A 27752-nucleotide genomic window follows, 5' to 3' on the forward strand; every position below is an offset into this window, starting at 1 on the left:
CCACATCAGCTGCACCAGTTTGCATTCCCACCAATAGTGCAAGAGGGTTCCTTTTCTCCACATCCTCAATTCTTCAATTATTATCCAAATAAAGCATAAACATTTAGACTGTACTTTAGATATTCCTCAACAAATAACTGCTATATACCACTTCTGCTTACAGATCACTGGCAAGAACTTAGATACAGGACCAGAGCTGATGGCAAGGGAAGCCAGAAATTGGTCTTTGTCCTGGGCAGCAAAGAGCCCAGTAAAATTTGGGGGATTCTGTTATTAAGGGAAAAGAGGATGATGGATATTGACAGATGACCAGGAATCTGTTTTTCAAGACCCAGTACTGCAAAGCCATTTGGGTGTGAAGTCACATCCTTAATTCTCTGGGTCTCTGGGTCTCAGCCAGCTCTGTAAGATGAAGGGCTCTGTACTTGTGAAAATAAGTGAAGCCCACTTAAATGAGAACACAAAGGCTATTCAGAGCTTGCTATAGCAAAGGATCAGCTACTATCACCTGCCTTTGGCAGAGATCCAGAGGCATGCAGAAAGTAAGAAAAAGAACGAAGCTTCAGGTATGCCCTGATTGGAGATTGTTGGTATGGGAGAGCTGGAGGTACATTAGCTAGGAGCAGGACATCTTATGTGATTGGTTTGGGGAGCTTATTTGGCTCTCTATGGTTGATCCTAAGTTGAAAGTGGGGGCAAACAAAATAAGGGAACTAGCAGTCATTGACCAAGTTTTGGCTGTTCAGAGCTGATTGCTGTAGAGGCTGTGGTTTGCCTTTCAGGCTGGTTGCTGCAGAGGTGTGTGTCAGAGTTCTATTGTCATATATGGTGTGTCCACTGTCGCTTGGTATATTTAGTTCTTCAGTTCCCCCTCTTCGGTCATAGGCCAATTCAGAGATACTAGACCTCCAGATCTTCACAACTTGGGGATTGTTCAGTTGTCCCCATATAAACTGTATCCTATTTTTGTTGTTGTATCATCACAGCAATCATTTAATAATAGAGCAGTTGTGCAGAAACACTGAGCCAAGTAGTGTTTTCTTTAAGGCAATATATAGCCAGTGCTACCATGTCTATTTCACATATCTAAGAACAGCAAGAAATTATAGCCATGGCACAGATACCACCATGGTTAGTCAATTAGAAGTTTAGAGTAGCGCAAGTGCCCGTAACTACTTGTGCAAATGAAATAAGGCAGATTTACAGATCTTCCATGTAGGGAAGAGGTCATATCATTAATAACTTCTGCCAGAGTCAGTGATAGGTCTTTTATTTATTTATTTATTTATTTATTTATTTTTTAAAGATTTTATTTATTTATTTGATAGAGAGACAGCGAGAGAGGGAACACAAGCAGGGGGAGTAGGAGAGGGAGAAGCAGGCCTCCCGCTGAGCAGGGAGCCTGATGCGGGGCTCGATCCCAGGACTCTGGGATCATGACCTGAGCCGAAGGCAGACGCTTAAGGACTGAGCCACCCAGCCGCCCCAGTGATAGGTCTTTTAAAGTCTTTTTAATTCCCTCCGTTGGAAATACTGCTCTGATTGTTCACATAAACAATGAGTTAGCAATTCGCCCGAGTGCCTGAATATTCAAGCTCCTCATTCTGGAGCTCCTATCTGAGTTAGAATTTCCAGCATCAGTGACTTACAGTTAGGATTTCTGTACAAAGGATTTCTGTACACACTCAGATCTTAGCATACTATTCCTAAACTGCATTAGGTTTTAGTCTGAGAAAAACAAGACACTTGTCCTGGCTGCAAAGGAAGCAGAATATAGTAGGGGCACATAGAAATCAAGGGGAAAAAGGCTGTTCATGACATGAGATTGGGACCAAAGCCTTACATTAGCTTTGTTACCTATTTGGATTCCTATTATCTAAGTGATAAGTAACACCCATTATACTACAAAGGTTGTCAAATTCAAATTTAGTTACCTGTGGTCTGATCATTAGATTGTAATAGCTAGCCTTTTATGGGAGATAGGGACACTAGCAGTCACAGGTTGATTTGTTTAAGGTCTTTTGTCCCTGTGGGTACAAGTGGAAAAACCACTGGCTGTAATTCCCTATAGTCTCATTTGATGAGACCAGAATTGGTAATGGTGGCCTGGCAATGGATGGCATATTTAGCAGGTGGTATGACTGAGAGTAGTGCTTACTGTTCGGGATAATTTAAGAATAGCATTAGAATGAATATGTCTGACCTAACAATTATATTAAAGAAGAAAAAAAGAGAAAAAAGAACCATTATGGGTGGATAACAACCAGAGACCTATAGGAATGAGAAAAATAATATAAGCAAGCAGAAGAAAAACAAAACAGGACTTTGACAGAAGTCTTGGTCTGACATCTTGGGGAGAAGCTATTCATTATGAGGTCATCGATTTATTCCAGAGGTCTTTGGTTAGCTATATACTTCTGAAGATCAGCTGCTTCTAGAGTATCTTGGAGAATCCTGTCTGAAGTCCTCTATTGCAGTAGGCTTCCAGTTGTATCACATCTACTTTCTGAAGATGTCTTCTTTAGTTGTGAAATATGTACTGAAAAATTGACTCTCTGGAGTTTCACTGCTGTATTTTTTTTTTTTTTTAAGATTTTATTTATTTGACAGACAGTGAGAGAGGGAACACCAGGAGGGGGAGTGGGAAAGGGAGAAGCAGGCTTCCCGCTGAGCAGGGATCCTGATGTGGGGCTCGATGGGATCATGACCTGAGCCAAAAGCAGACGCTTAACGACTGAGCCACCCAGGCGCCCCTAAACTTCACTTCTTGATGGGAGGAATAACATATAAGTTAGAGGCAGAGAAGGAATTGTTGGGACCATCTTTGCAGAAATCCTACCATCTATGAATTTTTTAACTGAGTAGTAATTTTCCCTCTTTTTTTTTTTTTAAAGATTTTATTTATTTATTTGACAGAGACAGAGATAGCGGGAGCAGGAACACAAGCAGCGGGAGTGGGAGAGGGAGAAGCAGGCTTCCCCTCGAGGAGGGAGCCCGATGTGGGACTCGATCCCAGGACCCTGGGATCATGACCTGAGCCGAAGGCAGACGCTTAACGACTGAGCCACCCAGGCACCCAGTAATTTTCCCTCTTTAATCCACTGTTTGAGTGCCTCTTACCCAAATCCCTGCCAGCGCTGTGTGATCAATCTCTTTTAATTTACCCAACTTCATATGTTAAGAGTCTACTAAAAATGGGATGCATCAGGTGTGCCTGGGTATCTCAATTAAGTGGCTCCCTTCTGCTCTGGTCATGATCACAGAGTCCTGGGATCAAGTCCCGGTCGGCCAGCTCAGCGGGGGAGCCTGTTTCTCCCTCTCCCTCTTCCTGCCACTCCCCCTACTTGTGCTGTCAAATAAATAAATAAATAAAATCTTTTAAAAAAATAAATAGAAATGGGATGCATCATAAAATAGGGGTGAAACGGGTTGTATAATTCAGCAAAGAAAAAGGAAAAAGAGTAGATGAAGCGGCCCAGTCAATCTTAATTTTTGGAATCCTAATTTGTCACTATTTTTGTTTTTCTGTATGTTTGAAAATTGTTATACTGAATTTGAAAATCGGAGGTCTGGCTGAGCAGGAGTATTAGCTTCTTACAAGAAGCCTGTATCTTCAATGAATCATGGAACACTACATCAAAAACTAATGATGTACTGTATGGTGACTAACATAACATAATAAAATAAAATTAAAAAAAAGAAGTCCGTATCTTTTCTCCGTCCACATACTTGGGCAATCCGGGCAGGCCCAGGTGCTATGAAGCCATGAGCGGGGTTGGTGAAAACACCATAGCGTAGGATTGGGAGATGAGTGTGTGACCAAACGTTAGAATCAGAAGAACAGGTAAATGCGTGCCAAGGTACCTGACGTGCTTAATAAATCTAAAAACTGCAGAGCTTTTCTGGAGTTGGGTATGAACGACTTTATTATACTCACTGTCTGTCTTACCTATTCTAAACCTCCTCGAGACATCACCCCCTGCACCTTTACTTAGACCCTTTCCGTGCTCGTCTGTACCTCGCACTTCCTGTTGCCAACGGTCCGCAGCCCCATCTCCTGTCAGCCCTAGGCGGACCTTACCGAACCGAAGCGCCCCGGCCTTTTCGGTCTGGTCACTGTCCTCCCCTCCCGGCAGAGTACGCTATGAGCCAGCTCCGCCCACACCCGCAGCCAGCCCAAGCCCCGCCCCCGGGTCCTAACGCAAGGACCCCAGAGGGGGCTGTCCGCGGCTGCGCCGGACTCACTCTATCGTGCTGCCGGTACAGACAATCCCCACCCGGGTCTGTGCTGCGGCGCGGCCCTCTGGCCTCGGGAATTCAGCCGTAGGCTGTGGCCAGTCGTTCGGGAGTTGCAGTCGCTGCAGGCGGTGGAGAAGGCGGGCCTGACGGAGGCGCTCTCAGGGCTCCACCATGGCGGCGGCGGTACGCGCCGCTGGCTGCCTCCCTGCGCTGTGTGGCCTGCGGGCGGGTGAGAGACGGGATGCTGGGAGAGGGGCTCTGAGCCGGGGCGGGAGCGGGGGCTCGCCCGCGGACTGCAGATACACGGGCGGAAAGAAGCGACAGGACGCGGCTCCTGGGTCCATCATGCTCGGCTCCCGTCCTTTCCAGAGCCGCTGTGTGACCTTGCGGGCTCCCGCGCCTTCTCTGGATCGCAGGGCTCCTGTCTGTAAAGTGAGGGTGGACTGGACGCCGTCCAAGGCTCCTTCCAGTTCACCAAACTGCTCGTGCGTGCTTGGCTAAGAGGCGCGGGGAACTGGGAAGCATGCATCGTCCTCCCGGCGGGCGTGATGGTGATTCATTTGGTGGTGGGTTCATGTGGAGATGTCGATGTGGGTTCGAGGCAGGTGGAGGCAGTCCTCCAGCTTGAGTCGGATAAGGTTAGTATCAGTCATTTTAGATTCCGGGCTGATCAGTGTCATTATTGAAAAGGAGGATGTTTTGAATGTCCGTGGTTTTGCTGTTAAATTGTCCTCTCCCACCTTTGTTGGTTTGCAGCCTGAGGAGGGGCAATCTGCTATATATCCTTTAGCATAAGGTCTATTTCTGTGCTTCATGATCGACTTGGCCTTTTTTCTTCGCTCTATTTTATTGTAAATCCACAACCCAGCATTCGTAATTCCGAAACCCAAAGACCTCTAAAAACCGAAGATTTTCTTGTAACTCATTTTGTTGGGAAACTTAACCTGAAATCATTTGGCAGAAAAATCTGTCCTGAACATTCTTTACCTCTGTCCGTGTTGTGACTACCTCCTCCTTTTTCGAGGCTCCATTCAAATAGCACCTGTGGCACTTGTAGCTTTACTTCATGAGCTCTTAACTGTGTTCCAGGGACTATCTTAAGCTCTTTATGCTCTTCCTCACTTCATCTGCACAGTGCCTTTGTGAGATAGATGCCTTTATTATTCCCATTATACAGATGAGGGAATCAAGACACGGAGGTTGGGAAATGTGTTCAAGGTTACACTGGAAGGGGGTCAGGTTTTTGTACCCATACCACTTGGCTCCAGAACCTGGTTTTTGTTTGTTTGTTTTGTTTTGTTTTTTTTACCCACCCCCTTTTTTGGTATATTATAAACTTTTCTTTTGGTAGCAGCTTTATTGAGATGTAATTTACACACCATACAATTATTCTCTTAAAGTGTACAATTCAGTGGTTTTTAGTATATTCACAAAACTATACAACCATCACCATATTATCAACTTTTAGAACATTTTCATCACCCCAAAAGTATGCCCTTTGACTGTCATCTCCCCAGTTCCTCATTGCCCCCAGCTCTGGGCAACCACTTAATCTTTCTCTCTCTATAGTTTGCATGTTCTGGATATTTCATATACTATGTGGTCTTTTGTGATTGGCTTCTTTCACTTAGCATAAGGTTGTCAAGATTCATTCATGTTGTAGCATGTATCAGTACTTCATTCCTTTTTATGGCTGAATTTCTGTTGCATGTACATACTACATTTTGTTTATCCATTTATCAGTTGATGAATATTTGGCTTGTTTCCACCTTTTGGCCATTATGCCTGATGTTGCTATAAATATTTGTGTGAAATATTTTTGTTTCTCTTGTGTGCAGACCTGGGAGTAGAATTGCTGGATCAAATGGTAATTCCATGTTTAACTTTTTGAGGAATGGCTAAATTGTTTTCTCACATAGCTGCATCATTTTACATTCCCACCAGCAGTGCATGAGGGTTATTTCTCTACATTCTTGTCAGCATTTGTTATTATCTGTCTTTTTGATTATAGTCATCCTAGTGGGTATGAAGTGATATCAGTTTGTGGTTTTGATTTGCATTTCCCTGATGGCTTATGAACATCTTTTTTTGTGTTTATTTGGCCATTTATAAATATTCTTTGGAGAAATGTCTGTTCAAATCTTTACCCATTTCTACGGTTGTCTTTTTATTAGTGAATTGTTAGAGTTCTTTATATATTCTAGATGCAGTTTCTTTGTCAGATATATGATTTGCAAAAATTTTCTCCCAATCTGTATGTTATCTTTTCACTCTCTGAATATAATGTCCCTTGAAGCACAAATGTTTTAAATTTTGGTGAAGTCTGATTTATCTAATTTTGGTTGCGTATGCTTTTAGCATATCTAAGAAACCAAAGCCAAATTCAAGGTCATGATGATTTACCCTTAGAGTTTTTTCTAAGCGTTTTATAGTTTTTCCTCGTAACTTTAGGTCTTTGATCCATTTTGAATTGATTTCTATATATGGTATGAAGTAGGGCTCTAACTTCATTCTTTTTCATGTGGATATTAGGTTGTACCAGTACCATTTCTTGAAAAGATTATTCTTACCCCACTAATTTGTCTTGGTACCCTTTTCAAAAATCAGTTACCAGTGAATGCTGTCAGAGCCTGTTTGGAAGCACTGTTCCGAGTGAAGTGGCTCACAGTATGGTTGCGGCCGGGTGCCACCGGGGCTTCGGAGGAGAGGGGAGAGCAGAGGGCTTGGGGAGCACTGTGGGAATTAGGGAGCCTTCACCCAGAGGTGATGTTTCAGGAGAACATGTCAGAGACTCAAAGGGATTGAAGAGCAGAGTGTGTTCAAGAACGACTAGAAGTCTGGTGTAGGGAAAGAGGGTGGAGGGGGTAGTGGTGGCAGGTGAGGCTGATGTGGAAGGTTGGGGCCATGTTGCAGTCCTGTAGGCCATGTTGAGGAGTTTTGACTTTGTTCTGCAGGCAGTAGGGAGCCAAAGAATGATAAATCGGGCCTGGGAAGTGACCAGGCGTTATTTTAGAAAGGCCTGCCTGATAACAGATAGAGAATTAGAAGGGAGCAACAAGACCTGCTAAGGGACTATCGTTATCTTGTGGCTGAGGGGTGGCGCCTGAGCAAAGAAGGGGCAGTAAGACCATGGGAGAGGATGCGGCTGATAGATTTTTGAGGAGACTTTATAGGGCTTGGTAACTGGTTAGATGTGAGCATGAAGGAGAAGATACAATGTGATATTCAAGTGATCATGGGACCCAGAAATGACTCATTTACTTCTCTTGGTTCTTTTATCCTATAGATATTAATATTCTTTGGGTGTTAAAAATGTTCCTTTTAATGTAGAAATGTATCTTAAAAGAATTTTTTTTTTAATTTACAGGTCACATATGGTCCAGACAGCTTTACCAAAACACCTTTCCAACAGCTTCCATTTTGGCATTGAAGACTGTTCTCAGCAACGGTGAGATTCGTTTATCCAACTGCCTTTTCTTATAAGATCTAATGCTAGAGTACTTTATGTAGGCATAAATGTAAATGAACAACACACGTTCTTTATAGTGGAAGTGCATAAGGGCTAGAATAGTTTTCAAGTGTTTTTTGATTACAGTTGTTATACTTCAAGGCTTTAAAAAAATAATAGCTATGATTTTTGGAGTAATACCTGTGTGTCAGGCTTGTAACATGTTATATTGGTTAATTCTTACCAGTTTTTATGAGGGGGTTTCATTTCCATTTTGTAGATGATGGAGTGAGCCTCTGAGAGGCTTAGTGACTCGCTCAAGATCGCACAGCCAGTAAATGGCAGGACTGGGTCCAGAGCTGTCTGGGTACTGTGATGCATCCCAGTAAAGCTGTGTCTTTGCAGAGGCCTTTGCTCCCACACTGACACAGTACAGGGCCCTGTCTTCAGTTACTCTCCAGCAGGGAAGGAAGCCAGCCTTTCCTGAGCCCATGTTGTGTTTGTGGTCAGTGAAATGCCTTTTCCTATGGTTAAGGCAGAATTGAAATCTCATTGTGTCCTTGACCTTCTGGAACTCTCTGTGCTGAACTTTACTTTTAGTCTTAACTCCCTTTTATCTTGTTAACCCCACTTGTTGAGATGCCTTCATGCCTTGCTTGAGGGGTCCAGAGCTTACCCGAGCTCTTCCCTTTATTTGGGTGACTCATTCATTCATAAACTACTGACTCTGCCCTCTACTCTGAGCCAGGTAGTATCCCCAACCTGAGCTGCTGGAGGGCCTGTGGAAGGCTTCTGTGAGGAAGGCCATAGGCTGGCCTTACTTCTCAGAGACGTGAAAATAGCTGCTGTCACTCTTTGGCTTTCTGTTCAAGCCCAGTGCCCTGAAATCAACTTTATTCTCTTCACTTTTCCTATGGTTAAGGCAGAATTGAAATCTCATTGTGTCCTTGACCTTCTGGAACTCTTTGTGCTGAACTTTACTTTTAGTCTTAACTCCCTTTTATCTTGTTAACCCCACTTGTTGAGATGCCTTCATGCCTTGCTTGAGGGGTCCAGAGCTTACCCGAGCTTTCCTCTCTCCCCCTCCTCACTTTTCTCATAGTGGAGTGTGTGCACTGTTTTTGTGATCAACATTCCCATTTCCTTGAGTCCTTGATTCCTGTCACCCTGCCGTCTCTCTCACAGGACACCAGCATCCATGGGATTGGTCAGATGGCTGCCTCTAAGACATGGCTATTTGAAAACACTTTCTTATGTGACACATGCATATGGTTAGAAAAATTCCAAAAAAACGCAAAAAAAAAAAAAAAAAGGAAATCTCTCCTACTAACCACAAACACATCAGTTTTCTTCCTCAGAGGCAACCGCTGTGACCAGTTTCTTACATATTGCTTCTGAAATTAGTCTGTAAAGTATATTCATGTCCCCTGCTTGTTTTTTCAACATGAAGGGTAGGGTGCTCTAGTGTTAGGCACTGTGCTCTTCTAACCAGACCATTTACAGGTCTTTCCACACGGGTACATTGCCTGCTGAATACAGCAGAGGTCACCATTTGCCCCGAGTAACAGTGCTGATCATGGGGTTGTCAGGGCAACATAGCACCGTGGGGACCCCGGGAAGGACAGATCTACTTCTTTCTTTAGACAGCTGCATCCATTATGTGGATGAACTATCACTTCTGTAACGAGGATGGGCAGTTAGCTCAGTGGTCTAAGTTTTGATTTATTTTTTAAAGAAAAGCTGTCCTCAGGATTTTAGTGACTTATTTGCATCAGGAACGATTAATTATTTGGTGCTGGCAATACTTTTTCACAGGCACGGGCATCTAACTCGGAGTTTTATTCCATCTACCTACAGGCCCTCTCACGTCTCCAGGGACCAGAGACAACCATCATTTCAGCAGCTTGACCTGTGCGCCACAGACACAGTGCTGTAGTTCTTCTCCCAGTAATTTGATGGGGCAACAGTATAGATCCTATAGTTTCTTCACTAAATGTACGTAGCCTGGCCACAAACTTCCCATTTCGTGAAACAGGAAGATAAAAGGTGCTTTTGTATCTTAATTTTTCTTCTTTCTTTAATGAATTAACACATTAGAAATTAGTATATGATGTGCTATTAAAGTAAAATATTCCTCAGTGTACCTCCTAGAATTATCTCACATACTACCGACTGTACTTTGTATTTGTACTGTACTTTGGGGCGCACTAGTTTACTTTAATCCCCTTGTTTGGGGCACCTGAGACCTAAAGAGTATTGAATTGTGGCCCAAATCCCTGCTGATTTAGATTCACAACAAGAATATACTCAAAGTCTGTTTTCAGTTGCACTTTTAGCTGGGGAGATAGTACAAATCAGGAAAAGTTAATTTTAACTAGACATTGTTTTGCTAACACTACTCCTACTTGCACTGGTATTTGAAATAGTCCAATCTGAACTGAAATTAGCTTGTAATAAATGGAGATTGATTTCAGAACTCACAATTAGGCAAATTGAAAGAAATTAGAATTGGGGTGCCTGGTTGGCTCATTTGGTGGAGCATGCAATTCTTGATTTTGGGGTTGTGAGTTCGAGCCCCACATTGGGTGTAGAGATTACTTAAAAAAAACAGAGTTTCTGTTTGTTTTTTTTAAAAAGAGGATTATAAAGCCAGTTCATTTTAGATTATTTGGTAAATACAGAAAATCAAAAAGAAGAAAATGACCTATAATTCTACAGTGATACAAGTGAAGCTGGCCTCTTCTGGCCTTTTTTATTCAGTAGGGGACCATAGATCATTGCTTGGTAATTAAAAAACCAAAAAACCTGTTTCATTACAGTGACAGCCGATGAGCTTTGGAAAGGCGCTTTAGCAGAGACTGGAGCAGGAGCAAGAAAAGGAAGAGGCAAAAGAACTAAGAAAAAGAGAAAAAAGGATTTGAACAGGGGTCAGATCATTGGTGAAGGTAAGCTTATTTATAAAAAAGCTAATGTGCCTTTTAAGGTTTTCCTCCTAGTTGTATAGAGATTTTTATAGTCTAGAAGCCTCATACATTTCTCAAGAAGGGCATTAGGGTCTGTAGTTTTAGAGTTCAACCAGATGGCCCACTTAATGCCCCATGATTCTGGGGGAAGAAAATCCCATAGAAAGGAATTCATTCAGTTTTTCATTCAACAAGCCTTAAGTGCCATTGTGTCCGCATCTTCTGCAACAGTCACTGCCCTCAAGGAGCTTATGATTCGTTGAGAGAGATGGCAAACTTTATCTGTAAAGGGCCAGTTAGTAAATATTTTTAGCTTTAGTGAGTCACTAAAGCTCTGCTCTGTTCCAACTATTTGGCTCTGCCATGGGAGCTCAAAAACAGTCCTAGATTATACATGATCAAACCGGGATAGCTGTGTTCCAGTAAAGCTCGACAAAAACAGGTGGTGGGCAGGGTTTGGCCCCTGGGCCTTAATTTGCCAACCCTTGGAACACATGATTGTTTACACTTGTGTTTTTTGAAGAGTACATAGTACAGTGTACTTGAGTCGATATTTTGTGCTGTGGTGGCCGACAAATTATCCTTTATTGTAATAGGCTTCCAGGCATAAAGAAAACACTGTTCACTGCACTTGCTTGTCTATTTGAATGTTTTTCTCTAGTGACTCACCTTGTATCTTATTTTTTACCGTTTTTAAAAGTTACGACAATCGTATTACATATACCTTCTCAGTAAAAAATTCAAAGATTATAGAGAAATCTAAAGTCCCGTTGATGCTCTTTCTGTCTCTTCCAATCCCAGTTGCTGCCCCCAAGCAAGGCATTGATCTCATTTTGATGTTTCCTTCTGACGTTTTTTAATATTTTTATATACATAAATACCCTCAAAAAACCATATATTTTCTTAAAAAAATTAAATTATATCATGGTATGTACTGTCTTATAGTTTACTTTTTTCACTCAATAATAGGTCTTAGAAATTGTTCCATATCAGAATCCATATCGCCACCTTACTCTTTCAGCTTAGTGCAGAATATTTCATGGGTTGAAGATGCCATAGTTCATTTAACCGGTCCAATATTGCTTTACATGTGGATTGTTTCCACTCTTTGCCTTTACAAGTAACATTTCAGTGGCCCTCCTTGTCCAAGCACACTTATGCCTTGTACTTGTGTAGAAATGTTTCTCTAGGTAACATCATGAAGTGGAATTACCAGTTACGGGGACGGTACACTTAAAATTTTAATAGACAGTGCCAAGGGGCCTGCCAGGTGATCGTTAGTTTAAGCTCTGTCCAGCAGTGTCATTGTCTGTACACCCGTTGCCTGCCATTTTAACATTTAAGAAATGAATGATTTTTAAAAAAATTCTTATTAATGTATTTTTTTAAACCTTCAGGGCGTCATGGCTTCCTCTGGCCTGGTCTGAATGTCCCTCTTATGAGAGAGGGAGCTGTGCAGACCATTGCCCAAAGAAGCAAGGAAGAGCAGGAGAAGGTAGAGGCTGATCTGGTCCAGCAGAGGGAAGAGTGGGACCGGAAGAGGAAGACGAAGGTTAAACGGGAGCGAGGATGGAGTGGAAACACATGGGGAGGTGTCAGTCTTGGCCCCCCTGACCCTGGTCCCAATGGAGGTAGCAGAGTCCTGGTGTTGCTTCCCTTTGTGACAGAGAGAGCACTTACAGTTCTAGAATTCCTTAATAGGATTTTATTTACTTGTCTGTTTAGATTGCTTTTGTCTAAGAAAGGATTTGAGCATTATTGGAATAACTTCACATTATTATTCAGTTGTAGTTTATGGAACTTTAGAGGCCCATAACCAAGAAGTATTTGACACATAGGAAGCAAAGTACTGGCTTTTGGCATCCTTACTGTGTGGCTTCTCAGAACCTTGAATGTGGTAGTATGCATTTTGGATCTATACAAACCACTTGTAGGATGCAGTTCCCCAAAAACAGTTTCCCCTGGGGTACCTATGGAGCAGCATGGTTTGGGAGTGCTGTTTTGATAACAGAAGGTAAACCAGATAGTTGTCGTTCAGCTTTATAAAAGCATACATGAAATAAAAATTGATAATACTTATCAGGCCAAATTAGAAAACAGTCCTCCCCCCCAACCCCATTCCAAATATGTAAAGAAGTAAAAATCCATCTGAAAAATTCACTCTTGTCAATTAGGAGATGAAGAAATAGACAAGAGTTTGGCTACTTTCTCAAGTTTGGCTTAAAGAGGAAAGGAGGAATTGAGATGGAGAGATTCAGGTGAATGTGCTTAGAATGGAGCAAAATGCTTCAGTTGGGAGGATGAAGGTATGGGTTGGAGAGGAAAAAACCCGTAAACTAAATCCCTAATGAGGGCCCAGATCCAGAATGGATAAATGGGTTAACTTGTGACTACAGATTCAGGGGAGCCTGTGCTATCGGTAGTGGAAATGTGTGCGTGCTGGGGGCATGGTGTGTGAGTGCTATCTGTCTGGTGGCTTCAGTTAGTCTGTGAGGAGGACGTGGGGTCATCTGTTGAAAGTAGGATGGGACATTGATGAGCATGGCCACCACAATCTTTTGATGAAGAGGCAGGGTATCTGGGACTGGCTTCAAAATTATCCAGTGGAATAGGAGCTAAGAGTTTAGAGAAAAGAAGATTGGCTATGAGTTGATAATTATTGAAGCTGGCTAATGGGTATGTAAGATTTCATTTTGCTGTTCTCTCTTATTTTTTATATGATTGGAATTTTCTATAGGAAAAATAAATAAAAATAAAAGAGCTCAGAGAGTGTTTGAAATGGCTGCTGTGGTGAGTAGAAAAAGACCTAGAAGGACATAAAAGGCCAGTGGGCAGCAAGGAGGACTTGATTGAGTTGGAGACCATGAATCTTCAGTGGCCCACATGTGTACTGTGCTTTGACTTCTCTCCAGCAGCACCCAGCAGGCCAGGTGTGGCCAGACAGGCGCATTGATTCTGGCCTGGATAGCAGGGTGGAGAGAGAAGAGGGTGAGGGAATTGAGGACATTTGCAAGATCTGGTGGAAGTGATGGCTTGTGGTGTCTTGGCTGAGTGGTAGAGGCTGTGAAGACCAGAGAGGGTTAGAGGGAAGGGAAGATAGTGGTCAAGAGTCTGGAGGTGCTGGGGAGCTCCAGGAACCATCACCATGTGAGTTGTTGGGTGAGAGAGCTGGAAAGGTGGGATGATGCAGTCAGGGGAGAGGGTGGCCGAGTTTATGAATTTAGTGCGGGAGCAGTCACTGGTGATGGACGACCAGGGAGTGGCACCAAAAGATCTGAGATTCTTTCTCACTTAAAACTTGGTGGTGGTGCCTGTGTTGAAAAATGCTTTCATGCACTAACTATATAGACACATTAATCTGTGTGCCTGCTTCTTTTCTCTCTACAGAAACATATGATGATTTTGATACCAGGATACTTGAGGTAGGCATGCAGAATTAAATACCCAGTTGAGCCTTTGGAGAAGTTGGGGTGGGTGGAGTGGGAATAGCACGAGAGGAACCATGAGGAAAGCTCTTTTTTTTTTTTTTTGAGAGAGAGAGTACAGGGGGGGGGGAAGGGGGAGATGGAGGCAGGGGTGGGCAGAGGGAGAGGTATAGAGAGGATCTCAAGCAGGCTCCATACCCAGCATAGAGCCCAATGCAGGGCTCAGTGTCATGACCCTGAGATCATGACCTGAGCTGAAATCAAGAGTTGGATGCTTCACTGATTGCGACACCCAGTGCCCCCGAGGAAAAGCCCTTGATGCATGACTTTTTCTGAGACAGAGCTGATTTGGATAAGGAAATAATGACATTTTAATTTCAGTTACTTGACACTGGCCCTCCTGACTGCTGCCCTTTGTGGGGGCGACCGGTTGTGGTTTCATGACAAGGCAACCTCAGTGGTATTGTTGAGAATGGAATCTGGAAATTACTATTAAAATCCTCCCTCTTAAAGCTAAAGTAGGATTAGCAATCTATCCTTGAATCCTAAACAAGCTGTATTTGGCACTCAGTTCAGAGAGCAGAGGGGAGGAACCCCATGGGGCAGGGGGAGAAAGCTTGGAGTTGCTGCGAGTGCCCAGCTCTTGATGAGGAAGTAATCTGCAGGGCTGTTTGTGGGTCCTTAAACTGAAGCCTGTCTCAGGTAAATTTCAGTCACTTTCCAGGGCACTTCCTAAGAGAGTGAGCTTCCCTTTGAGCCAGTACCACATACACGGTCAGGGTTAAATACCAATGGAAAAACCACTTGTTGATTTGTGATCGGATATGTATATTCTTTCATCATTATCAGTAATTTAAAATATGTTTACAAGCATTTTATGTCTTTGGGTCCCAGTTTATACCTTTTGGAAGTAATCCCTTTGAAAAATTCTGTATCCGTGGATGATCTCCTGTAAGATTATCCATGGGTGTGGACTGGAGCTCCCTTTTCCTTTAACCTTATTTTATGGGAAAGGACTTGCCATGTAAGCAGTTAAAGGTAACAGGTTGATAATTCCTGGCCTTTTAAATACACCAAAAAAAAAAAAAACAAAACCACAAAACAAAATAAGCAAACAAAATAAAACATAGAATTTCCTGTAGTTTATAATAAGCAGGTATTTCCAAATTTTGTATTATCAGGTGAGCCTAATCCTTACCATAGAGATCCAGTCTTATCCTAATTCTTTCTATGTACTGCATTTTCATTCATTTCTAAGATGCACATTTTTTCATATCTTAACATCTCTGATAATTGGGGTATGTTATCAGTCAGTTATAAATTCTTTCAAAATTTAATCAGCAACTCACTTCCTTTGTGAAGTTCATTAAAATAGTGTATATTGAATTGTATAGTTTTAAATCCCTTCAAAAGATATCTCAGTCCAACCTTCTAACAACCTTATGAAATAGGAAGGGAAAGTCTTATGTCCATTTCACCACTGAAGAAATAGTGCGGAGAGAGGTTTCCTTTGGAGAAAGTTTGCTGTTGGTGCTCATGACTTGGACGATGATGTAGCTACTTGGCGTGGGCAGGTGTGTGTAACAAGGTCACTCCGGTTCCTCACTTCAGAATATTCTTTTCTTTTTTTTTAATTTCATTTTTAAGTAATCTCCACACCCAACGTGGGGCTTGAACTCAACAACCCCGAGATCAAGAGTTGCATGTTCTACTGACTGAGCCAGCCAGGCGCCCCCAGAATTTTCTTAAGGTGTAATATATATGAAACATTTTGTCTTTTAGGTAAGAAATGTTTTCAATATGACAGCAAAAGAGGGAAGAAAGAAATCAGTCCGTGTCCTGGTTGCGGTGGGGAACGCCAGAGGAGCTGCAGGTGAATGGGGTGTGATAGGCACGGTGCTGGTGGTGGAGGCACAGGACAGGTGTGGCCTGGGCTTGGCTCTGGAGTCTGTGGGTTCTTGCTGCGGCCCAGACTCTTTGTACAGATTAAACCTTTTGAGTGGTTTGGGTCCACAAACTTTGTGGCAAACCCATAAAATCCCTTAGAGGAAAAAGAACAGATCTTCCTCTACCTGCCTTTTCCATGGAGAACAATGGATATTTGAAAGGGCTTAAGACGCTGTTGTATTATGTATAATAGTGAAAAATTAGGGGGGAAAAGCCACTAAATGTTCAACAGTAGGGACATAGTTACAAAAAAGAGTATAGCCGCACATTGTAATATTCTGTAGCCATTAAAGAATAATGGAAAATTACTTACAAAATAATGCTAAAAACAAGCAACTAAAAAAACTTCACAGAAGACTGTATGATATCTCAATTTTTGTTTTTTTTAATGTAAGTATGTTTCTATGAAAACAAAAGACTAGAAGGATATACACTGAAAAAAGTTAGTGTTTAATCTAAAGGTTTGTGCGTCATTTAAATTTTCTTCTTTATACTTTTATGTAAAATTTCCCCAGTGAACGTCTGGTTTTGAAGTGTATACATGGATGTATTAGGGAAAGAAAACTGGAAAACTTCCTATTTAAACGCATACTGACACTGTCAAAACAAGTCACCTATGTGATACCATGTTGCCAAAAGAAACCACTCTTAACAGTTACTTTTATATCTTCCAGAAATTCTGTATTCATATATCACCATTTACCTTTTAAAAAAATTTACACAGAGGGATCAGAGTATATCCATAATTTTGTACCTTGCTTTCCTTGCTTAGTATTATGCCCAGAGATCTTCCTTTAGTAGCATAAACAGATTCTCTCTCATTCTTTGTACTGACTGCATAGCGTTCCATTGTGTGGAGAAACATAATTATTGTAACCTTTTCCCTTTTGGTGAATGTGTTATTTCCATTTTTTACCACTTATAAAAACCAGTGAGCTCCTTGTATGTGTACTTTTCCAAGTATATCAATAGGGGAAGCTTCTTGCAGTGAAATTGCTGCCTTAAAGTTATATGCATTTTAAATGTTGATAAGTATTGCCAGATTGCCCTCCCAAAAGGTTGCGTCGGTTTATGTTTTACCGTACCAACACACCCTGGCCAGCCCTGGGTATTATCAAACTTCACTGATTGTTAAGCATATCTCTTAGTTTTGATTTGTATTTCTTTAATTATGAGATTTTGGACACCATTTTACATGTTTATTGGCCATTATTTCCTTTTTGAGATCTGTTAGTTTACATGTTTTACCCATTTTCCTATTGGGTGATTGTTCTTTTCTTTACTGATTGGTATAAGCTCTTTGTAAGTTAAGGACATTAGCCCTTTATCATACATTTGACTTAGTTTTTAATTTTTTTCTACACAAAAGTTTTAAATCCACAGAAGTTTTAAACCTTTCTGTAGCAGCTTTTTTTTTTTTTAAGAGAGAGAGAGAGAGAGAGAGAGAGAGAGAATGAGTGGGGGAGGGGCATAGGGAGAGGGAGAGAGAGAATCATAAGCAGGCTTCATGCCCAATGTGGAGCCTGACTCGGGGCTTGATCTCACTACCCTGAGATCATGACCTTTGTTGAAATCAAGAGTTGGATGCTTAACCAACGAAGCCACCTAGTGTCCCTATATAGCAACTTTATCAGTCTTTTATCTCTTCTAGTTTTGGGTCTTGTTTACAAAGCCTTCAATACAAGTTCACTTGTATTTTCCTCTAAGACTTATATGGCTTAATTTGTTTTGTTTAAACTAGGGATTAAGGGGCGCCTGGGTGGCTCAGTCGTTAAGTGTCTGCCTTCATCTCAGGTCGTGATCCTGGGATCGAGCCCCGCTTCGGGCTCCTTGCTCTGTGGGAAGCCTGCTTCTCCCTCTCCCACTCCCCCTGCTTGTGTTCCCTCTCTCACTGTCTCTCTCTCTCTGTCAAATAAATTAAAAAAAAAAAAAAATCTTTAAAAATAAAACCAAAACTAGGGATTAAAATCTACAGCCCCTTTTGTCCCGGGTTCTCAGATGTCTTGCATTTCTATCTCATGGAGCAGTATTACTTTATATTACTTTCCTATGTGTAATTTAAAAATAAAATACATTCTTCAAAGTAAATAATTAACGTAATAGCAAATAATGGCAACATTTCTGTTAAATTGTGATAAATCTCATTTCATAGGGTTAAGCATTCACAAACTTAGAATTGTTGATTTTATTTCCTGGTTAATTGAAATCTGAATTGCATTTGAAAGTTCCAGTGAAGTCGTGGTTTTACTCTATAGCAATATATATTTTTACCCAACCTTTCTGGTTATTTTAATCTATTTAAAAAAATGTTCAAAACCATTTATCTTACTAATTTAGAGCATGGTTAGTTTTTTTTAAGGTATATTTAGTTTTATCTAGAGGTTTATAAAAGTTAGTGTTATATACCTAACCTTGGATTTCATAGATAATTTCAAATGTAATCTTTCCCAAATGCCCCAAAACGTGAGTCTCTATAGCCTCATGTTTTTGTTTTTGTTTTGTTTTGTCTTAAGTTTTATTTATTTACGTAATCTCTACAACCCAGTATGGGGCTCGAACTCACAACCCCGAGATCGAGTCACATGTTCTTCCAACTGAGCCAGCCAGGCACCCCCCTATAGCCTCATGTTTTATCATTTGTTTTGGATAACAGGTTTTCTTTGGGCAGAAGACAAATGAAATGCTGTGCAATATTGTAGGAACTGATACTTGAAATGTGATGAAAGACATTGTGTGCCAAATTTATGCCCTTTTTTATAGTTTTACTTTTTTTTTTTTTTTAAGGTTTTGCTGTTGGGAAAGCCACTGATCGGATGGATGCTTTCAGAAAAGTATGTACATTTTTCTTTTGTTGATAGTAAAAGATCAGTGTGCTAGTCACCATTAGAACTACAAAAAAATAAAAATGAAAATAAGAACCTTCCTCTGAGGCTTCCTGTGAGAAGTTACTTATCTCCCCCAAAGCAGCCTTAGCAGCACCTGTTTTCTTTTCCGTTGGTTTTAGCAGACTTGTGATTGCTTACCAAAAGTGGGAGACAGCTGCGAAGGTTGGAACTCTGACAGGATGTTCAAAGATACTAAGGAATTATTGTTAATGTTTTTTACGTGTGATAGTGATACTGTTACAAATTTTTAAAATTAAAATCTTTAGCTTTTAGAAGTATATAATTAAATTTTTGTATAAGTGTGAAATTTTCTGTAATAAAATATTTTATGGAAGGTATTTTTTTTAAATCTCCAAGAAAATGTAAATTCCATCAATAGATTTAAGAAAACTATTTTCCTTCTTTCTTTCAGGCGAAGAACAGAGCAGTTCACTATTTGCATTATATAGAACGATACGAAGACCATACGAGTGAGTGTTCATCTTCTCTTGTAAAATTTGCAGGATTACACTTGTTTCATTAAGTGTGACAGTTTAGCTCTATGGCTATCTTTGTGTTTCTCTGCTGGTTATCATGTTCTGGAACAAATAATTGTGTAAAATACAGAAACAAATTTTCTCCCTTGAGAAGGTTAGTAATGAGTGAAATCAGAGTTTTGTCACTCATCCTTGGCCGGTGTGTGCTAGCTGCTTAGGGTAGTAGTAGTTCCACTGTGGTATTTACAATGGCATTCAAGCTACACACCTAATCCTTCTTATGTTTATGTTTTTACCCTCCAGTATTCCACGATATTTCTTTAAGATTTAAAAGGACACATATCAAGATGAAGAAACAACCCAGAGGTAACCAAAAATACTCTTAAAATTTGTTAAAGATAAAGCAGAGAAATTATCACAGATCCATCCTGTCCTCTCTTTTTGATCACATGTATTGAACTCCCTTTTGAAAACACCAAAAAGGAAAGGCCTACGTTAGATTTAAGCAGGCCGCGGCTCTCAGGGAAATAAAAAGTAGTCAGCCTCCTCAGGCTCCCATGAACACAGGCATGTTCCAGGGCAATTCTGGGTGGAAGGAGCACACTCTGAATGGGAAAGCGCAACTGAGTGAGTTGTTGGGTTTGGATGAGTGGGACAATCAGTTCCTCCTGGAGAATTATTGATGGTATTAGATGGCGGACTCTTACAGCTTCTTCGGTTCCAGTCCTTCATTCACATCGTCAAGTATCGATTGAACACTGTGAGCTGGGTGCTATGCTAAGCTCTGGGGATGCCGAGGTGGACCTTCCTGTCCCGTGGGAGAGCAGGCAGGCAGAGCTCAGGGTCACGGAGCTGGGGCAGTCATGCCCAGTGGACCCTGGGTATACAGTTCTTTGAGCACTTTGATTTGTGTTTAGCCTGTGGTTCTACAGTAAAAATGATACTCTAGGTATGTCTTAAAAAGTTTGGATCAGAAAAAGATAAAATATCTAAATTTTTCATGTCAAAGCTTCTAGTATGTGGAAATAAATGAGGAAGAAAAAACATCAAATTCAGTACTAATTGTGCACCAAGAGAACTTACCTTCTCCTTTAAAATCATAATCATTTATATGCTTAATAAAAACCTTTATTTTTATTAGAAAAGTATTGAGTCGCACACTTAGATGTCAGGGTTTCTTGACTTGTGCTGTTCCCGGGGTAGCTGGGACCCCGAGTGGCTCTCAAGCACTTGAAAGGTGGCTGCTGCCAAGTGTCAAGTATATGCCAGATTTCAAAGGCTCAGTGTGGGAAAAAAAGAAGGTAAAATATCTCAAAGTTATTATTGATTGCATGTTGAAATGATAGTGTTTTGGGGATATTAGGTTAAGAAAAGACCTTACTAAAATGAATTTTACCTCTTTTTAAAAAATGAGTTGATGAGAAAATTAAAATTCCATAGATGGCTTGCATTTATGGCTTATGTCCTATTTCTCTTGGACAGTGTTGGTGTAGATACATTTGTATCTGAAAGACTTTTGAAAGATGGCTGAATTAATTGCTGAAGTTTGCTTTTTTTATCTTCCCTGTCTCCTGAAGCTGTATTTTTCAGGTTTCTATATAGTTGAACCCGTTCCCTGTGCATTGGGGCTAAATATTCTGATCTTGAAGCTAAAACAGTAGGCTGTGTTATAGACAGCAGTTCCTAAACTATGTTCCTGTGCATTGCTATTTCTGTGAGGAGGTATTAATTAAGGTGTGAACTCCAGAAAGAGTGCCATGTGGGAAAACAGTTAGGGAAAGTAAGAAAAGATGCTTGTACATCTTTGGGATTGTCGCAGTCTTTAATGCTCTGCGATGTGAATCTCCCGGGGGGATGGAGAAGGCGGCGTTCACAAACTGATTTGACCATGGGACGCTTCTTCCTTGGCTGCAGCATGATGTCTAATGCCTCCCGCAGCACTGCCAAGCACGTCCCATATCACACCACACACACACACGCACACACACACACGCAAATTTAACTTTCATTAAACAGGGGTTTTGACACAGTGCCTGCCCGGAAGTGTTCACAATCAAAGTACATTCAAATAATCACCACAGGACTGTGACCACTCTTACATGGATGTTTGTATATGTACAAAGCTGGCTACTGTTTGGGGAGTGTCGTGTGTGGTCCAGGGACTGTGCAGTCTACCTGCCTTCCCTCGGGAGCTCAGCATCACCTCTGCTGAGTAGGTGTGGAGGAGAAGGGAGGCTCTTGCCTGGGATCGTCCAGTGAGCAGTAGCAGGTTAGAGTCTGCCTTCCAGGCCCTTCCACGATCTGCCTTGCACCCTCTTTCATGGGCACCAGTCTCTAGATGTGTGTGCGTTTATACACATCTGTGCATGCATGCATTTGTTCACACATGGACACTTGTTCTGTGTATATAACTCCGCACAGAAGGACAAACCACCCTGTTGTTGCCTGTCTTAGCTACCCTCTGAGGTCGCTAGTTTTCACATGATCTGGCATAGCTCTGGGATCCACATTTAATTGACTCTTTCAAGTAGAAGGGATGGTTCTGTGTTAGGTGCTTGGATCCAAATAGAATTTTTATATACATATATTGAATTACCATTACAAACTGGAAATTAGAAAGCCAGTAACATAGAGTAGATCCTCTACCTTAAAGCAGGGAGGTGTGTGCTGAGTTCCATATCTGGCTAATCAAAATGTGAGTCTAAATTTGGGGTGTCTTTCTCTCACTGCTACCTGCATTTGCTGGGTACTGATCTAGGCTCTGGGGATACAATAGAAATAATTTCTTAGCCCTCACAGAGCCCACATTCTACTGGGGGGAAACATCAGATAAGCAAGTTCCACTAAGTGCCTGAAAGCAGCAATTAAGATGCTGTGTTTTGTAGGGAACGGAGGAGAGGGTGTGTTACCAAAGCCAAGAAAGGAGTTTTTCCAGGAAGAGGAGGAAGGTCTCGGTGCAACTGAGCAATTGAGGGGGTGAAAACAGATGTATCCCTCTATTCTTAGCCAGCTCAGGCCTGGGGGGGTCAAGAACTTCCACGCATTTCTCTTAATCTTTATAACATCCCTGTTTTTTTGCCCACATGGTTTGCTTTTGCCCATTATTTTTTTAGTCTTTATAACATCTCACTTAAATCAGTGTCATTATGGAAGTTTTCCAGGGAAGTGATGAATCCAGAATGTGAACCAGGGCCTCCCAAACTCAGAGGCCAAAGCTGTGTGAAAGGCAGCAGGGTGACTGATGGCGTTTTTCCTTTTCTAGGCTACGGCCTCCGCTGCCATCGGGCCATCATCACCATCTGCCGGCTCATTGGCATCAAAGACATGTATGCCAAGGTCTCTGGGTCCGTCAACATGCTCAACCTCACCCGGGGCCTCTTCCATGGGCTCTCCCACCAGGTAACCCTTCCCTGGGCTCTGAAATAGAAGTTCGTGTTCATATTTCAGTTGTGGGCATTTAGACCGTGATGTCCTGGGAGCCTCTTGGAGTTGCTGTCCTGGCGCTGCCTGAGCGCTTGCGCATTCTTTGCTGCCTGTGGCTGCATCAGTTTAGTTACTCCAACTGGAGAGTTAGTTCATGAAAATTACCCTTTAAAAAATACTTCATGGCTGTTTTAAAGTGAAATGAAATATTTATAAAAGCCAGTAATTATAATCTGTGTTTTATTATAAAAAGAATTTATGCTTGTTCTACAACTCTTACGGTATAGAAATGTAAAGTAGAAAGAGAAAGGCTGTTACCTAATTTAGTCCGTTCAGTTGGGACTAGAGTGAAGCCTTTCCACTCGAGAGCACTGTCTTCAGGAGAAGCACAGCCGGTTTTCATGTTACCCGCATAGGTCATTTCAGACGGACACCGGAGCTAGAAGGAACTATGAACATTAAAGATTTTATTTATTTATTTGACAGAGAGAGAGATAGAGCAGGAACACAAGCAGGGGGAGTGGGAGAGGGAGAAGCAGGCTTCCCGCTGAGCAGGGAGCCCCATATGGGACTCGATCCCAGGATCCTGAGATCATGACCTGAGCCGAAGGCAGATGCTTAACGATTGAGCCACCCAGGCGCCCTGAACTATGAACATTAAAATGCCAAGTTATTTCTCTGCAGAGATGAAAGCCCTGGGCTGCCACCCAGCCTGCCCCCCTCAGCCTGGGCAAGGCGCACGATCGCTCTGCTCCACAGCGGAGAAGCCCCTCCTCCTGGGCTGCCCTCTCACCTGCTCCAAGGGATGGCCTATCCTTTGAAGGGCTGGGTAGACCTTAGCAGCTGGATGAGCAGAAAAGACAGCCAGGTTCAAGAGATTCAACTTTGACAGTCTTCCTGATATTTAGAAAGTGTGATAGCTGGTTTTGAGTAAAGTGGTCCGTGGAATAATTGTACGTATCTCTGTGTAAAATAGGAAAATTAATTGGAAGAAAAGCTTTGGTTGAAAGATCCTTTTTGAACAGTTGTGTGTGTGTGTGTTGGTACTATCTAAAATATGCTTCAAAAGCACTTCTAAATTCAGACTTCTCATTAGAGGTTTGTTTGATGTAACTAAGGTATTGGTTTTAGATAGTTTATATTTATGATCAAGTAGACTTGTTCTTTTATGTAATATTTTTTGTTCGTTTGTTTTTTGCAGATTTTATTTATTTATTTGAGAGAGAGAGAGAGTGTGTGCATGAGTGGGGGGAGGGGCAGAGACAGGGAGAAAAAAGGCTCCCCGCTGAGCAGGGAGCCCAAAGGGGGGTTTGATCCCAGTACCCGGGATCATGACCTGAGCTGAAGGCAGACGCTTAACAGATTGAGCCACCCAGGTGCCCCTGTAATATTTTTGTTTTATGTTAGTACTTTGAATTTTCTGATATGATTACCATGTATCATCTCTTCTAAAATGCCATCAACTATAAAATGTTGCATTATTTGGGGCACCTGGGTGGCTCAGTCAGTTAAGTGACTGACTCTTGATTTCGGCTCAGGTCAAGATTTCAGGGTCATGAGATTGAGCCCCACATTGCTCTGTGCTGAGGGTGGAGTCTGTTTGGGATATCCCCAAACCACCCCCCCCCCCGCACATGTGCTCTCAAAAATAATAAAAATAATACATAAATAAATAAAATGTTACATTATTTCATGTGCCACTAGAAAAGAAAAAGAATGTCACCAATTTAAACAATATGCCATTGATTGTAAGACCCACTAATTTAAATTATTTTATTTTGTTTTTATGAAATAGCTCATTTTTCTAATTTCAAACTTACATAGAATTAGAATAGTACAAGATGGCCATAGAGTCTGGAAACATGAGGTTGGACATACCAGCTATTTTAATGTACTATCACTAAGCCATCTACTCAGTGTATTTGCCTTTTTCCAGACTTCTGTGGCTGCTGTCTGTAATGAATCCGCACGGCCCTCTCACCAGTGCCAGCAGCTAGCAGCCTGTGGCCAACCTTTGTCTCTCAGCACCTCCCCCTTGCAGCCCAGTTGTTTTGAACCCGGTCTCAGACATCACCTTGTAGCATTCATAAGTATTTCAGTATGTATTTCTAAAAGATAAGGATTAAAAACTATCCCCCACTACTATTATACCTAAAAGTTAACAGTGCCGCAGTATCATCAATTACCTAGGTAGTGTTTGTAGTAACGTATCCATTTGTTTGAATTTTACAAAAGTTTTTTGCATAATTCGTTTGAGTTAGAGTGCAGAAAAGGTCAATACATTATAAGTTCTTGCCATGTCTTTTAGGGCATTTCTAATCTGTAGGTTTCCCTCTTTTTTTTTCTTGGAAACTGGGTTGTTTGTCCTGTAGCTTCCCAGTGTGCTGCTAAATACCCGTGGGTTCTTAATGTCTTCTCTCCCTGCATGTCCTGTAAAACAGTAGCTAGAACTAGGGGCTTGATAAGATTCAAGTTCAGTTTTGGGCATGGCATGGCACATAATTGGGGGGGTTTGGAAGGCAAGAGACCAGAGGCAGGGGCCCTTCCTCCATTCCAGTGGGGAGATGATACCATTCACTCCAGGTACCATGGTTTAGCTGCAAGATACATTACCCAGAATCCTCTGAAATGGAAGTCCCCCAAGTGGTACGTGGACGTTCCTGTTCTTTCAGTTACAGATGTTTCTCATAGACCTAACCTGGTGTTCTCAATTTTGTATTGCCCAGGAAACCCATCAACAGCTGGCTGATAAGAAGAGTCTCCACGTTGTAGAATTCCGGGAGGAATGTGGCCCTCTGCCCATCGTGGTGGCCTCCCCGCAGGGAGTCCTGAGAAAGGATCCCGAGCCAGAAGATGAGGTTCCAGACGTCAAACTGGACTGGGACGAAGTGAAAGCCGCACAGGGAATGAAGCGCTCAGTATGGTCGAATTTAAAGAGAGCCGCTACCTGAGCTTCCCTCTGGCCTCATACAGTTGCAGCAGCTGGTCCTGTCCAGCACCTAGAAGAGGCTCAACCCCTCACATGTTGGAATGTCACTTTCTTTTTAAAGGACAGGCCAACCTTCTTTATTGACAAATAATAAATAACTATAGCTTTAACTTTTTGAGCATGTGGTATATACTAGGAACTGTGATAGGAACAGTACATACATAGATTCAAGGCGACTTTATTTTATTTATTTATTTTTTAAGATTTTATTTATTTGATAGAGCACAAGCAGGCAGAGTGCAGGCAGAAGGAGAGGGAGAAGCAGACTTCCTGCTGAGCACGGAGCCCGATGCAGGGCTCAATCCCAGAACCCTGGGATCATGACCTGAGCCAAAGGCAGATGCTTAACCTACTGAGCCACCCAGGTACCCCTTCAAGGCTACTTTAAATATTCATTTAAACTAGCAAAAGTAAATGAATTAGGAAGACAGGGCTTATAGCCTGATCCAATAAAAAATAATATGCAAAATAATTGCTATAATATTTATAGCTAATATATATTAACTTTGATTTGTCCAAAATGAATGTTATTAACTTCATTTTACAGAGCAGTTAAGTACTTGACTACAGTCACTCAGAAAGTAGAGGAAAATGGGCAAACCCTGTTCTTTTTTTTTTTAAGATTTTATTTATTTATTTGACAGAGAGGGACCCAGCGAGAGAGGGAACACAAGCAGAAGGAGTGGCAGGCAAAGGGAGAAGCAGGCTCCCTGTTGAGCAAGGAGCCCGATGCAGGGCTAGATCCCAGGACCCTGGGATCATGTCCTGAGCTGAAGGCAGACGCTTAACGACTGAGCCACCCAGGCGCCCTAACCCTGTTCTTTTTGACTCTAGAAATTCTCTTTTTAAACCTCTTTGTATGCTGTTTTAGTGGTTGCTCTAGGTATTACATTATGCATACATCACTCATCACCTGTCTACTGGTGTTGATATTTTACCCTTTTGAAGTGTAGAAACCTTACCTCCCTTTAAATCCTTTACCTTCCCCAGTTTCTATAACTGTTTCAAAATTTCCTCTACCTACATTTAGGACCAAGTTAGATATACTTTTTTGCTTCAGTCATCAAACATAATATGGAAAACTCAAGAAGAAAACAAAAGCCTATTGTATTTACCCGTATTTTTGAATTTTATTTATTTAATTTTTCATTTTCTTTTTCTTTTTTCTAAGTAGTCTCCACGCCCAGCAGGGAGCGCCACGCAGGCCCTGAACTCACGACCCTGAGATCAAGACCTGAGCTGAGATCAAGAGTCAGACTCTTAACTGACTGAGCCACCCAGGTCCCTTTATTTATTTATTTATTTATTTATTCATTCATTCATTCATTCAGTAAACTCCACCCCCGATGTGGGGCTCGAACTCACGACCCTGAGATCAAGAGTCCCACACTCCACTCACTGAGCCAGCCAGATGTGCCCTACCCATATTTTTATTCTGTTAGCATTCTGAGTAGGGAAACACCCAGTTCTCCTGCATATCCCCTTTACTGCTGAACTCACAACACTTCTGACACCAGACTTGTGGGGGTTTTCCTCCCCCAGGCAGTTGGCATGTCCTGCAACTTAACACAATTCTGACACTGTTGACCTGAAGGTGGAGTCCCCACCGGTTGAGGGCTCAGTCCCACAAGACCGCCCTCACCCTACTTTAGATGCCAGTCGTTAAGTGTATTGTCCCCTGTGCTTCTGAGTTCCCACAGCACCCTCACTGGGTTTGATGAATTTGCTAAAGCAGCTCAGTTTACTTCCTGTTTACCAGTTTATCATAAAAGGATATGATAAAAGATCCAGATGAACATCCAGATGGAAGAGGTGCCTCGGGCAAGGTACGTGGGAAAGGATGCACCAGTCTCAGCACCTCCGTGTGTTCACCAACCCAGAAACCCCCAGAAATCCCAATAGCCCTGTACTATTGGGAGTTTTATGGTGGCTTTACCACATTTACCACATAGGCATG

General features: G+C 41.9%; 1 protein-coding gene across 4 annotated transcripts; it reads left to right on the plus strand.

Annotated features, from left to right (window-relative positions):
- The first annotated feature begins 4229 nt into the window (after nucleotides 1-4229).
- Nucleotides 4230-26012, plus strand: MRPS5 (mitochondrial ribosomal protein S5). Of its 4 annotated transcripts, none has more exons than XM_032410444.1 (12): nucleotides 4230-4464; nucleotides 7607-7687; nucleotides 9545-9682; nucleotides 10507-10632; nucleotides 12048-12281; nucleotides 14038-14072; nucleotides 15858-15948; nucleotides 18807-18853; nucleotides 19320-19377; nucleotides 19687-19749; nucleotides 22646-22782; nucleotides 25533-26012. In XM_032410444.1, exons 3-12 carry the CDS (start codon nucleotides 9643-9645, stop codon nucleotides 25755-25757), a joined length of 1056 nt encoding a protein of 351 aa, XP_032266335.1. In that variant the 5' UTR covers nucleotides 4230-4464; nucleotides 7607-7687; nucleotides 9545-9642; the 3' UTR covers nucleotides 25758-26012. The 4 variants fall into 4 exon arrangements, with proteins under 4 accessions (XP_032266335.1, XP_032266336.1, XP_032266334.1 ...); XM_032410445.1 differs by having other exon boundaries at nucleotides 4230-4422; XM_032410443.1 differs by having other exon boundaries at nucleotides 4230-4468; nucleotides 25533-26011.
- The last annotated feature ends 1740 nt before the right edge of the window (nucleotides 26013-27752 follow it).

This window comes from Phoca vitulina, unplaced genomic scaffold, assembly GCF_004348235.1.
Source record: "Phoca vitulina isolate PV1807 unplaced genomic scaffold, GSC_HSeal_1.0 scaffold12, whole genome shotgun sequence".
Lineage (NCBI taxonomy): Eukaryota > Metazoa > Chordata > Mammalia > Carnivora > Phocidae > Phoca > Phoca vitulina.